The 12,196-nt window shown below is 56.7% G+C and overlaps 1 protein-coding gene across 1 annotated transcript; it reads left to right on the top strand.

Moving 5' to 3' along the window:
* The first annotated feature begins 2,749 nt into the window (after positions 1–2,749).
* Positions 2,750–11,496, top strand: Gata5 (GATA binding protein 5). Its single transcript, XM_004669490.2, has 7 exons — positions 2,750–2,848; positions 3,061–3,605; positions 4,867–5,042; positions 8,903–9,031; positions 9,483–9,570; positions 9,842–9,966; positions 10,488–11,496. Exons 2-7 carry the CDS (start codon positions 3,086–3,088, stop codon positions 10,641–10,643), a joined length of 1,194 nt encoding a protein of 397 aa, XP_004669547.2. The 5' UTR covers positions 2,750–2,848; positions 3,061–3,085; the 3' UTR covers positions 10,644–11,496.
* The last annotated feature ends 700 nt before the right edge of the window (positions 11,497–12,196 follow it).

The following is a 12,196-nucleotide window of genomic DNA, read 5'->3' as shown; positions in this document are numbered from 1 at the left end:
TCCAGTAGAGGACATTCCATCAGCTGTTTCTGCTTTTACTATCCCTGCTTCCACATTCAAACAGCTTCAGATGGCCAGAGTCCTGGGGAGCTGCTCTCTGTGGGGTCTTTGAGGAACCTGAAAAGGGGGAACTCTGTTTCCCTCACCCATCCTTCATAGAGGCCAGGATTCCCTCCTTAAGTATATTTGAAATTCCTTGAATTTTGTTTGTTTATTTTGTTTTTTTCAAGGTAAGGTCTCATTCTAACCCAGGCAGACCTGGAACTCATTCTGTAACCCCAGGCTGGCCTCAAACTCACAATGATCCTTCTACCTCAGCCTCCTCTGGAGGGCTGTGATTAAAGGCATGTACCACCACCCCTGGCTCATCAAAGTTCTGAGTTTTTGTTTTTTGGGTTTTTTTTTTTTTTTTTGGTTTTTCTTTTTTTGTTTATTTGTTTGTTTGTTTGTTTTTAAGGTAGGGTCTCACTCTAGCTCAGGCTGACCTGAATTCACTATGTAGTCTCAGGGTGGCCTCAAACTCACAAGGATCCTCCTACCTCTGCCTCCCAAGTGCTGGGATTAAAGGCGTGTGCCACCACGCCCAGCCAAAGTTCTGTTTTTATTAATTGGTGTATTGAATCACTGAGTGACTTTGGACAAGCTAGTCAACTTCTCTGTGCTTTGTTCCTCTGTTTGTAAACAGGAATAACAACATCATCTAGCTAATAAGACTGACATGAGAAGTGAAAGAAGAGCTCACAGAACCAAGTGCAGCCCCTCAGTCGGCCATGTAGCTGTTTCCACCTCAAGGATGCCGCTGATTTTACCCCAAGCAAAAAGGTCCACAGCGGGCTGGAGAGATGGCTCAGCAGTTACTGCGTTTGCCTACAAAGCCTAAAGACCCAGGTTTGATTTCCCCAGTACCCACATAAACCATGAAAAGTGCACAAATGGCACATGCATCTGGAGTTCCTTTTCAGTGGCTGAAGCTGGCCTGCCCATTCTGTCCCTCTTCTATCTCCCTCTCTACTTGCAAGTAAATTTAAAAAAAAAAAGCAGTGGGGGAGCACTCCTTTAATCCCAGGCAGAGGTAGGAGAACCACTGTGAGTTCGAGGCCTCCCTGAGAATACATAGTGAATTCCAGGTCAGTCTGGGCTAGAGTGAGACCCTACCTCAAAAAACCAAAAACAAAAAAGTCCCGCGAAGTTCAGTCAGAGTCCCAGGTTTGCTGCTCAGCTCTTTTCTTATCCAGACCTTTCTTTTCACAGAGCAGCGGTCTCACCTCCCAGCAAGTTGTGTCTCCTCTGCTTTTCATTCCTAGGGCCCAGGAGAGCATCTTGCAGTTAGTTAAAAATTCCCTAGGGGAGGCTGCAGCATCCGGCTCTGAGCACTGACCAGGCACGGTGTGAAGCCAGACCTTTCAGAAGGGACAGCTATGCTCTCTGGCCTGAGCCTGTGGGGATCCGGTCCAACTCTCACCAGTCTGGACCGAGAAGGGATGAGCCAAGCCTGCAGGGGTGGGGAAAACAGGAGCCCCGAGTGTGCATGCCATGGCAGGGGGCTATGGAATCTGTGGCAGGCAGCCCCTGAGCCCTGGAGGGAGAAAGGAGGAAGGAAAGGCAGAGGGGCAGGAGTGTTGTGGGAGGAACCTAGCTCCCCAGCCCTAGGGCGTTGGCTTCTCAGTTCCACACCTCCAGGGCACAGAGTCTTGAGCTCTCGAAGGGACAGTTTGCACTATCTCCACTCTCAGCGCGCCTCTTCCTTGACCTTCAGTTCTTGCCCTTGTCTGGAATCCCTGTATTGCAGACAGAGGAGCACAAGGGAGGAGGGCATCAACACTGCCCAGCTTTTCTAGCAGGCTAGCATAGTGTGGGTGCCCTCAGGGCTCCAGGGCATCCGGCTTTCCGCAGCTAAGGACCCTAGGCTGGTCAGGTCACCATCCTGCTCCACTTGACCCGTCCCACCAATGAGAGACATTCTGGACACCCCTGTAAGACTTGGGCCCTCCAGGGTCGCTATGTCTGTGTGTCTTCACCTGAGGCTCCGAGGACGCCCTGCGGGGGCGCGTGGCTCGGAAGTGCGAGGCCAGGCATCTCTGGCGCCTGGAATAGACTTCTCAAGCCCCTCGGCCTCTGAAAGTGCCCCTGGGACGGCAGTTTGACCCAGGCTGTGGACTTGGGAACCACAGCCCGAAGCTGAACAGACTGTGGGGCTTCCACTGGATTTGGGGAGTGTGCGTGCGGGCGAGGGACACACTCAGTCCGAATCTCGGGACCGAGCCCAGAGGTCCCCATGGAAGCTAGATCCCTGTGCAGATCCAGGGGTACATGGGGCCGGGGCAGCGAGCCAACGGGATTCCGGCATCGCTTGCCCCCAGGTGTGCCGGGCCCTGGGTTATGGATTCAACCACCGGACTTGCAAACAGCCACTAAGCCAGCGTTGAGCTGGCGCCCCGGGCAGGCTAGGAGCGAGTGCCAGGACCCGTAGGCCCCACAAGTAAGAGAAGCCTCCGGGATCCGAGCGGCTGTCCCCGAACCCGAATGGCACCGGTCGTCTCGCGACCTGCGTCTGCCCGGGCTCTGCTCTGGGTGCGCGGTGCTCAGCGGTCACCGATCCCAGGAGCTGGGCCTGCTCGGGTCACGTGGCACTGGCCAGAGCCCTGGAGCTGACCCCGGGGTGGGGAGGAGGGGAGGGGAGGAGCGGACTCGAAGAGGGAAGGGGCGGCGCGGCGGGGGTGGGGCGGGGCGGCGCGCAGGGGCCGCCCGGGCTCCCCGGATGCCTTGCAGAGCCGATCGGGCCGGAGCTTCAAGTTTGCAGCCCGCCCATCACTACCCGTAGCCCGCGCAGCGCCCTTCTTCTCCGCCCGTAAGTGCTCTAGCCCGCGACCTTTCCGCGGGAGGAGAGGCCGGGATCCCGTGGCCTTGCGCCTGTCTCACCCACCGCCGTCCCTCCCAGGGGGTCCTGGGACCTGCCCCAGAGAGAGGTGCTCTACCCGAGCGGCCGCACCTGCCGAGCGCGGGCGCTGATGGAGGGTGCCCGGCGGCCGTGACCTCGACGCCGGTTCTCCTTCCTTGCAGGTCGGTCCGGCCCGCGCCTGGAAAGATGTACCAGAGTTTGGCTCTGGCTCCAGCCTCGGGCCAGGCCACCTACGCCGACTCGGGTGGCTTTCTGCACGCTCCGGGCACGGGCTCCCCGGTGTTCGTCGCTCCCGCGCGCGTGCCATCCATGCTCCCCTACCTGCCCGCGTGCGAACCGGGCCCGCAGCCTCCCGCGCTCGCCGCCGCGCACGCTGGCTGGGCGCCGGCCGCCGCCGTGGACTCCCCGGCCTTCGGCTCTGGCAGCCCGCAGCCGCCGGGGACCTCCGCCTTCCCCTTTGCGCACAGCCCCCCGGGACCCGGCCACGGCGGCAGCGCGGGGGCCCGGGACGACGGGAGCGCCTACCCCGGGCAGCACTACCCGGCCTCGCTCGGGAGGCCTATGGGAGCCTCGTACCCCGCGACCTACTCTGCCTACGTGAACCCCGACGTGGCCCCGTCGTGGACAACGGGGCCTTTCGATGGCAGCGTCCTGCACGGTCTCCAGGGCCGCCCGGCCAGCCTGCAGGGTCGGAGGGCCGCCTTCGGTGAGTACCGGACTGGGGACTGCGCCGTGGACTTAGCTCTTCCGCTGCTGCGCGAGGTGAACCCGCTCGCTGCGAAAAGCGCTCCCAGCAGCCGGGACTCTCCAGCCAGGTCCCCCCACTCCGAAATTCCCAGGGCGCGGAAACTTCCGCCGAATGCAATGTCTTCCCCCCTTGGCGATGAATTGGAAACGATTTTCTTTTGGAAACAAAGTCTCCGTGTGTAGCTCAGGCTGCCTCCAATTTATGGCACTCCTGCCTCAGCCTCCGGGCTGCTGGGATTACAAATCTGTGTCACCACGCTTGCTGAAAATGATATCTGTTAAATTCAGAAGGCCAGATGATTTGAGCAAGTGGCCATCACGATCTCGTTGTAGAATTTAACCTTCTAATTCGAGGACCTGGTTTCAGTGCCTGCAGGGAACACTAATTTGAGTAATCCGATTCCAGGCCTGGAAAGCTGGGAATTGCTCCTTTCTGACCAGTTTCTGAATATTGTAGGGGGAAGTCACTACATTCAACACCGAAGACCACGACTCTATTGGCTGCTTAGGGGGACCCCCTCAGGGCCATCCTCAGGGGACTTGGAAACCTTGTACCCCCGTTCCACAACCACCTTTTGCCCCCTGGGGGTTAGCTAGGAAGCCTGCACCAGTAGGTAGCCTCAGGGGCCCCTGTGCTTGGCGCCCACCCCAGGCCGAGTGATGAGTGATCCCTCCCCACCCCCACTGGCGCCCCTGCTGCCTGCCTGTCGCTGGCGCCTTGCTGGGCCCTGAAGGGAACGGGAGCCCTCCACCTCCACCCAGAACCCCCACACCTAACCATCCTGCTTTCTGAGGGATGACAGTGGTTGAAGACACAGCAAGGATGACAGCAAGGCTATCAAAGTCCTTAGGGAATCTCTAGGTCTCCTCTGGGCTCCCAAACCATGGCCTCTTGAGTTCAATCACTGTGCTAAGAGGTCCAAATGCCTTGGGGGCAGAAAGGCTCTGCCATCCTTTCTCTGCCTGTCCGCCTCCATAGCAGGAAAAAAATCTGAGGGCAGCCGGCCAAGGGCCTGGCTCAGAGAAGGGCCGTCCTAGGTCTAAATCCCACCCGAAAGTTTGATTAATTAGAAAACAGCCTTAACAAATTACACTGAAAATGAAATAATTGCGTACTTAGGTACAAAATTATAAAATGAGTTTAAAAAATAAAAGGAAGACCGAGTTCCACGGGCCCCGGTAGGGACGGAGGCCATCTTATAACCTGCCTGTCCCCGCAGTATCTGACTTCTTGGAAGAATTCCCTGGAGAAGGCCGGGAATGTGTCAATTGTGGAGCCCTGTCCACACCTTTGTGGCGCCGAGATGGCACCGGCCACTACCTGTGCAACGCCTGCGGCCTCTATCACAAGATGAACGGAGTCAACAGGCCACTAGTGCGGCCCCAGAAGCGCTTGGTGAGTGGGGGGGGGGGCACAGCTACTAAAGGGACAAAGAGGGTGGCTAGCTGAGTGTCTGGGTCCTGTGGGATGCAGTGGGGGTTTCAAAGCACCTAGGAGCCAGGCCTGGACTCCTGGTGGGGAAACCGGCTCAGTAGCCTGGGGCTTGGGACTCAAGGCAATACTGACAGGCTACTCACTGGATGGCTACAGGAGATCCAAAGCCCAGTTTGAGGTTAGCTCTGCCCTAAGTAGGTGGGCAGGGGTCTTTGTAGGCCCCAGGGAAAAGCCAGGCTATGATGATGGTGACCTGTGGCTACCTGAGTGACCCAGAGTGGATTGGGGGTTGGTACATCGGGCTTTGTGGTCTTCACGATCCTAAAGGGAGGGGGGAGTGTCGCTGGGTCTGTGCCCTTGGTGTGTGCTTTCTGCCCACTCTTCACAAATCCCTAGGAAATGAGGCCACCGCCTGTTCCCAAGCTCGCTGGTGAAACTTGTTTTCACTTTTGGTTCCTCCTTGTGCATTGCTGTGCGTGGCTGGATGGGAGGGTGGGGTGCCCGTGACCAGATGGGAGTGGGGGGCTCTGTCCAGCCATTGGGGCCTAGGCTGGGCTGGGTCATTAGAGGTTGCCAAGGCAGGAAACATGCTGCTGTTTTTGTTTGTTTTGTTTTGTTTCATTTTTCGAGGTAGGTGGCTCACTCTAGCTCAGACTGACCTGGAATTCACTATGTAGTCTCAGGATGGCCTTGAACTCATGGTGATCCTCTTGCCTCTGCCTCCCGAGCGCTGGGATTAAAGGCATGTGCCACCAGGCCCGGCTAAAGGAAACACGTTTGCTCTTCATCTTCTCATAGGCAAACCTTCAAGTTCAAGTGTAAATGAGTTTCGAGTGTTGGTGGTCTCGGCAGCTTACTTAACATTCATTCATGTTACAGAGGCTATGATATTCCATGGGTCCCAGGACTGAGCAGGATTGCTTCGGGGTGCCAAGCCCTCTGGTCTAAGGGTGTGAGCCCCACACACTAGCAGCCCTGGTGCCAGCATGTCCACCCAGTGGAAAGGCTGCTGGTGGCCCGGCTGCCACAGTCCCTAGCCCGGGTGGTGGTGGAGGTGGTTCTGCCACATGCACTGACATGGTACCATGGCTCTGGAGGAGCTTGGCACTGTGGGCATGGGAGGCCTCACGCAGGGGGCAGCTGTGTGAGCTCTGGGAAGCAGGCAGAAAGTAGGAAGGGATAGGCCCATCCTGTCTGCACACTCCACATTCACCACTCAAGGAGTCACCTCCGAGCTCAGTGTGCCCTCTGACTCTTTTTTGGCAGTCTATACTGTGATTGTGCCTCTTCCCACTTGTGCTGCCCAGCCTGGTCTCTTCGTGATGTTCACTAAAGGGGAAGCCTTAGTTAATGGTTAAGAAGCTGGTCCAGTCCTGCAGGACAGCCCCTCAGACCACAGCACAGTCACCTCAGGCAGCAGACCCATCTCCTCCCTTAGCTCTGTCACTGTCCCGAGCCAGCCCATCCATCCATGCTGGGGACAGAGCTGGAAGGCTTCCCACCTTTCAGCAGATGCTCTCTGAGACTCATGTCCCCGTCTCAGTTTGCCCACACTCCGTAAGAGACACACCCCTGGCCCAGTTAGGTGCCCACTACATCTCTCCAAAAAGAGAGCACTTGACATGAGGTATTTTGAGCTCTGGCCCATCCTTAAGACACCAACTGGCTCCACCCAAACAGTCTTGGGTAATCTAGTCTGGGCTCTGTGGAAGCTGGCCTAGGCCGCCTATGCCCCATGGCTTTCGCCTTCCAAAGTGCTGGCCTCTGTGCACCTCTTCCCACCCAGAGGGGCTCGAGCCTTTGCCCTTGAATGTGCGCCCCGCAGGCTCTGCCGATTTGTGTGGAGATCTGGGTACTCAGCACACTTTCCTTTTGGTGAGCAGCTTTTGGAATTTTACTTTTCTTGTCTTTGTTTTGTTTTTGTTTTTCGAGGTAGCGTCTCACTCTAGCCCAGGCTGACCTGGAATTCACTATGGAGTCTCAGGGTGGTCTCGAATTCACGGCAGTCCTCCTACCTCAGCCTCCGGAGTGCTGGGATTAAAGGTGTGCACCACCATGCCCGGCTGAAATTTTACTTTTCTTGAAAAGAACTGGCATGGAAAGGAAAATACCATTGTTAACCAAAGTGCCTGAGGGTCCCAGCTGGTTCATGTAGGAAGAGCACCTGGCAGGCCAGACTCCCCTGGATCTGAAGGGCCAGCAGGAGGCAGGGACTGCAAAATACAGGGCACCCAGTTAAGTGTGGGCTACCAGATAGATAAATGTTTTAGTATGAAGTGTCCCCAGTACTTTGGGGGATGTACTTACGTGAAGCTGGAACCCTGGGCTTGTACTTGAATATGTGGCCCTGGGCCAGATGCCACAGCCGCCCCTTTCAGAAAGGCAGAGGGCAGGCAGGCTGCTGGGGGTTCTTAGCCTCTTGCTGAGTGGTAGGCTCTGTCCGCACCTCTTGTTCCTCAAGGAAGTAGAAGGGAAGCCAGTGGACCTGTCACAGACAGGCTTCTCAGGAGGCTCCAAGGCCATGCCCCTGCCCAAGACCATAGGCACCACAGCCCTTGCAGGGAGGTGATATGAGCACATGTACCACCCTCAGATACTCCATGGAGAGCACTAGTGGACATCAGCCTAAAAGCTGTGGCGGGGAGGCCATGGGCATGGAGTATGGTACTTTCCCCTTAGATCTCCCCAGCCAGGCAGGAGCCTTGTAACCCTCTAGCCTCTCCTTGAGCTTGGGGCAGTGTCCTCAGTACTTCACGATGGAATCTAGGTACATCAGCAGCTGCTTGAAGTGTGGGCTTGGAAGGACAGGGTGGGGGTTGGAGAGATGGGTTGTTGTAGAGATTGGGGACACTAGAATGGGCTAGGAGACAGTAATTGGGTGAGGAGGCTTTCAAGTCTTGAGGATTTGAGCAAGTGGTAGGCCTGTGCCCTTGAGGGACTCTTGAACCAAGGGCAATGGAGACATGGGGCTAGAGGTGTCACACAAGAGCAGCACCAGGATGGTGACAAGGGACACCCTCCAAGAATGAAGTCGGGCTGGCGACTGGGAAGGGGTGTCACTAGCAGAGCTATGGTGTAGGGTTCAGGAAGAGCTTGGGGCCTAAAGTGCCTGAAGCCTCTGGACTGGAGCTCCCAGGGGCAGTGACAAGAGTGCATTGAACACTGAACCGTGGGTCATACAGGAGAGGCACAAGACTATAGAAACTTAGGGGAAGTTGGGCTTTCAACAGTGACGCCCCCAAGCACAGCATGAGAAGACTTCTTCCCCCGCCCACCACCTCATTAGTGAGACCTAAGTTGCTATGGCCAGCTTCTCCACTGGCTTAGGGCCAGAAAGAAAGAATGAGAATGGGCATGCCCAGTCCTCTTGCTGCTGTAAATGAACACCAGGTGTATGTGCCACTTTGTTCATCTGGCTTCCCGTGGGTACTGGAAAATCAAACCTGGGTTGTTAGGCTTTGCAGGCAAGTGCCTTAACTGATGAGCCATCTCCTCCAGCCCCAAGGGTCTGTTATATTTTACTAGTGGAAACGAGCCCAGAGTTGATGAGACCCATTCTGGAACTCCAAGGCTGGTGAGCTGAGGCTCTGTGGAAAGAAGGACATCATGTCCAGCTAGGCCAGAACGGACCAGATGTCAGGCCTTGAGCAGTCCCAAGCTTCTCACTAGGCCTGAGTGTCTCCCACTGGCTGCCAGTCACTCCTGAGTCTGGAGAACTCTAGCTTCATCCGGCTCCAGCTGTCACTCGCTGTGCCAGAGCCCCCCAAGATCTGAGTCCTGCTGCCCCCAGCAGGGCTCACCCTAGTTCCCTCACTCCACAGTCCTCCTCGTCTCGCCGTTCCGGCCTCTGCTGCTCCAATTGCCACACAGTGACCACCACACTCTGGCGGCGAAATGCAGAGGGCGAGCCAGTATGCAATGCCTGTGGCCTGTACATGAAGCTCCACGGGGTGAGTGGTGTCCAGGGTGCAGCTGCCTCTGTCCATCACCACTGGGTGTCCCTCCACTGAGACCAGGGGCTGGGGAGGAGCTGAGCAGGAAGGCCCTTGATCCTTGAGTGGAGTGTGTTTCAGGTGTGTGGAATGCATGTTAATTGTGGGTACCTTCCTCCTGGAAGGGGAACCATCATGTTGCCATGACCCACACTAAGCAGACCCTACCACCGTGGCTTGACGTGCTCTGACTGGGGCTCCCCAAAGGCCATTCAACCTGGGGTGGATCTGGACACCCTGGTCTTGCCTTCTGTGCACCCCAGCTCTAAGGGCGGTGGAATCTAGGGCAGGTGAATGACACAAAGGGCCTGTGCCCACACACGTCCAGGAGGGACTGGCTCTGAGGTGTGGGATGGTGAGGTGAGCCAGGGGACAGAAAGCAGCCGCCAGTCTTCACTGTTCCTGCCAGGTGCCAAGGCCTCTGGCAATGAAAAAGGAGAGTATCCAGACGCGGAAAAGGAAGCCCAAGACTCCGGCCAGAAACCAGGGCTCCTCAGGTGTGTGGGGCCAGGAGGGCCCTTGGAGCCCAGCCTCAGAGGCTCGCTGTGACAGCTCCTCCTGGGGGTCCTTTGACTGGTTGGAGGAGGGATAGATGGTGTGAACTGTCCCAGAGATGGGGTGGAGAAAGCCCGTCCAAACACCTGGCTCCTCAAGCATGCCATGTGACCTGGAGAAGTCTCCAAACCTCTCTAGACCAGTATAGGACAACCAGTCATATGGGGCCGGATCTTGTACCCTCTGTAAATGCCATTCCTACTTCCCTTCCAGGACCCATGACAAGCACCACAGCCTCCCCTCCTGCTGTCACCAACACTGAGAGCTCAGCAGCCACTTTGAAAACAGAGCCCAGCCTGGCATCCCCAGTGTGTGCTGGAGCCAGCATCACCTCCCAGGTAAGGACAGGGAAGGCACCTGCTGGCCAAGTCCACCCTGACTTCTCACCAACTTAAACTCATCGGAAGGTGGGAGAAGTGCCTTGGTGGTTCAGGGCTTTTTCTGTAAAACCTAACAGCCCAGGTTTGATTCCCCAGGACCCACATAAAGTCAGATGTACAAAGCGGTGCATGCATCTGGAGTTCATTTGTAGTGGCAAGAGGCCCTGGTACACCTGTACTTTCTCTCTCCCTCCCCCCCTCATAAATAAGATAAATAAAAATATCTTAAACACGTCAGAGCTCCCCAGGCCTCTCCTGAGCTCCTCGGCCCACAGCCCTCAACTGTCAGGGCGGTGCTCAGAGCTGCTACGCGTCACACAGCCCAGCACCCTGGGGGCTATTGGGTGCCATTCTTAGGAGGTCTCCCCATCAATCTAGGACCAAGAGACCTCTTGGGACAAGTCACCCTGTTGTGGGGCTCGTGGCCCCAGAACAAGTAATCTGCTCCTGCATTCTCACCCATCCCATCCTCCCTGCAGGCTTCTGGCCCCTCAGATGATCCCTTGGCCTCCAGCCACCTGGAGTTCAAATTCGAGCCGGAGGACTTTGCCTTCCCTTCCTCAGTCCTGAACCCCCAGGCCGGACTTGGTGGGGCTCTGCGGCAGGAGGCATGGTGTGCTCTAGCTTTGGCCTAGCTCCCCAGGAAACTACAGGCATGGTGGCTCCCCCGAACCCAGCCAACAGATCCACCCTGCACCTGCCTCCCTCAGCACAGCAGAGATGACTCCACCGGGACAAGCTGGCCTCCTGGGGTGGACAGGTCTTTGGTGTCTCTCACCACCACAGTGGGTAGCCTTCTTTGCAAGCAAGTGGAAGGCTAGTGAGAGAAGGGCTCAAGCCCCACCTGAAACAAGAAGGAAACCCCCAGACCACCAGGGACCTCTGCAACCAAGACATTGCCCAGCGCTGACTTGAATTCAACACACCATTAGCTACTGTAGCAGGCGGGACATGCTGCCAGCATCCTCGGGTAAAACCAGGCCCCTGGTGAACACCTGAGACCAGCTGGGCAGCAAGAATGAGGGGGCTGGGCACAGGGCTCCTGGGACCTCGAAACTGTCATTTCCCACATCTGACGGGGCGAACCTGGTACAGAGTGCTTTTCCTCCTACGGGCACAGGACTGCCAGGGACTGGGTGGGACACTGTGCCAAGGCAAGGCCGTCCCTACATAGTCGTCACAGACATGTATTTATTTGTATGTTTTTTCCAGACAGCGTAGTAAAGGGCCTTGTGCTGACAGGTCTGTGTTCTGTGAGCCCTGCTGACAAGCAGCCTACACAGTGGAGCTACCGGGGCTGGGGTGCAATGGGCTCCTGGCCTGGCTCAGCTGGGACCATCAGGTTAAGTCCACCGTCCCAGCTACTGGTAATGACTCACCACAGCAGCTCCCTCATGACTGTCCAGGGTCTGGAGGTCAGCTCTAAAGCCCTGGTGGCAGGGAGGTGGCAAGCAAGGTGGGTGCCCTGCAGTTCACACCCCAGCTGCCCTCACCCCATCAGCTGCTGCCTGTCACCAGCAAACCTGAGATTTTTAATGTGAAACCTTTCAACACAACACTTTTTAAAAACTCCCTGCTTGCTTTTGAAATCTTTTCAATATTGCCAGCCACCAGATGCCCCCCAAAGCTGGGCCCTGATTCTCTAACAAGCCCAAAGGAGTCTTCACTTGTAAAATAGATGACCCTCTCTGCCCGTGTGTCCGGGGTCCCCCAGCCTGGTCTCTGCAGACAGGTTGCAGCCATCCTGAAGATCAAGCACTTGTCCTGTCCGCCTTCCAGAAATACGCCCAGCAGTCTCCTGGCCACCCTTAGTTAGCACCAAGGGTCTGACTGGGTCAGACACTGATGCCTTCAATGCTTGGCGATGCTGAGGGATGCCAGACAGAGCCCTGATAAGGCCTGTAGGCCAGCCTGGAGGTTTAGGCTAAGGACAGTGTGACAGAACAACCTCATCTCCCAGGAAAAACTCCTGCTCACGACCTCTCCTGTCAGGACACCTCATCCTGGAAGTCTCCCCTGCCTGCTTTGACTTCCTCGGTCCCACTGAGCACCATGGTGAGGCCAAGTCATAGTGGACTTTGGTCCTCACACATGCTGACCAAAGCAGACTCAGGGAGGATTCCGGCAAGGACCCCCATTCTGGCCCTGCCAGTGGGGGAATTTTCAGTCCTATGGGAAGATGCGCCCC

The sequence above is a fragment of the Jaculus jaculus genome, chromosome 8, assembly GCF_020740685.1.
Source record: "Jaculus jaculus isolate mJacJac1 chromosome 8, mJacJac1.mat.Y.cur, whole genome shotgun sequence".
NCBI classification, from domain to species: Eukaryota; Metazoa; Chordata; class Mammalia; order Rodentia; family Dipodidae; genus Jaculus; species Jaculus jaculus.
Note: the sequence above shows the minus strand (reverse complement) of the source record. Positions and strands in the feature narration are given on the sequence as shown.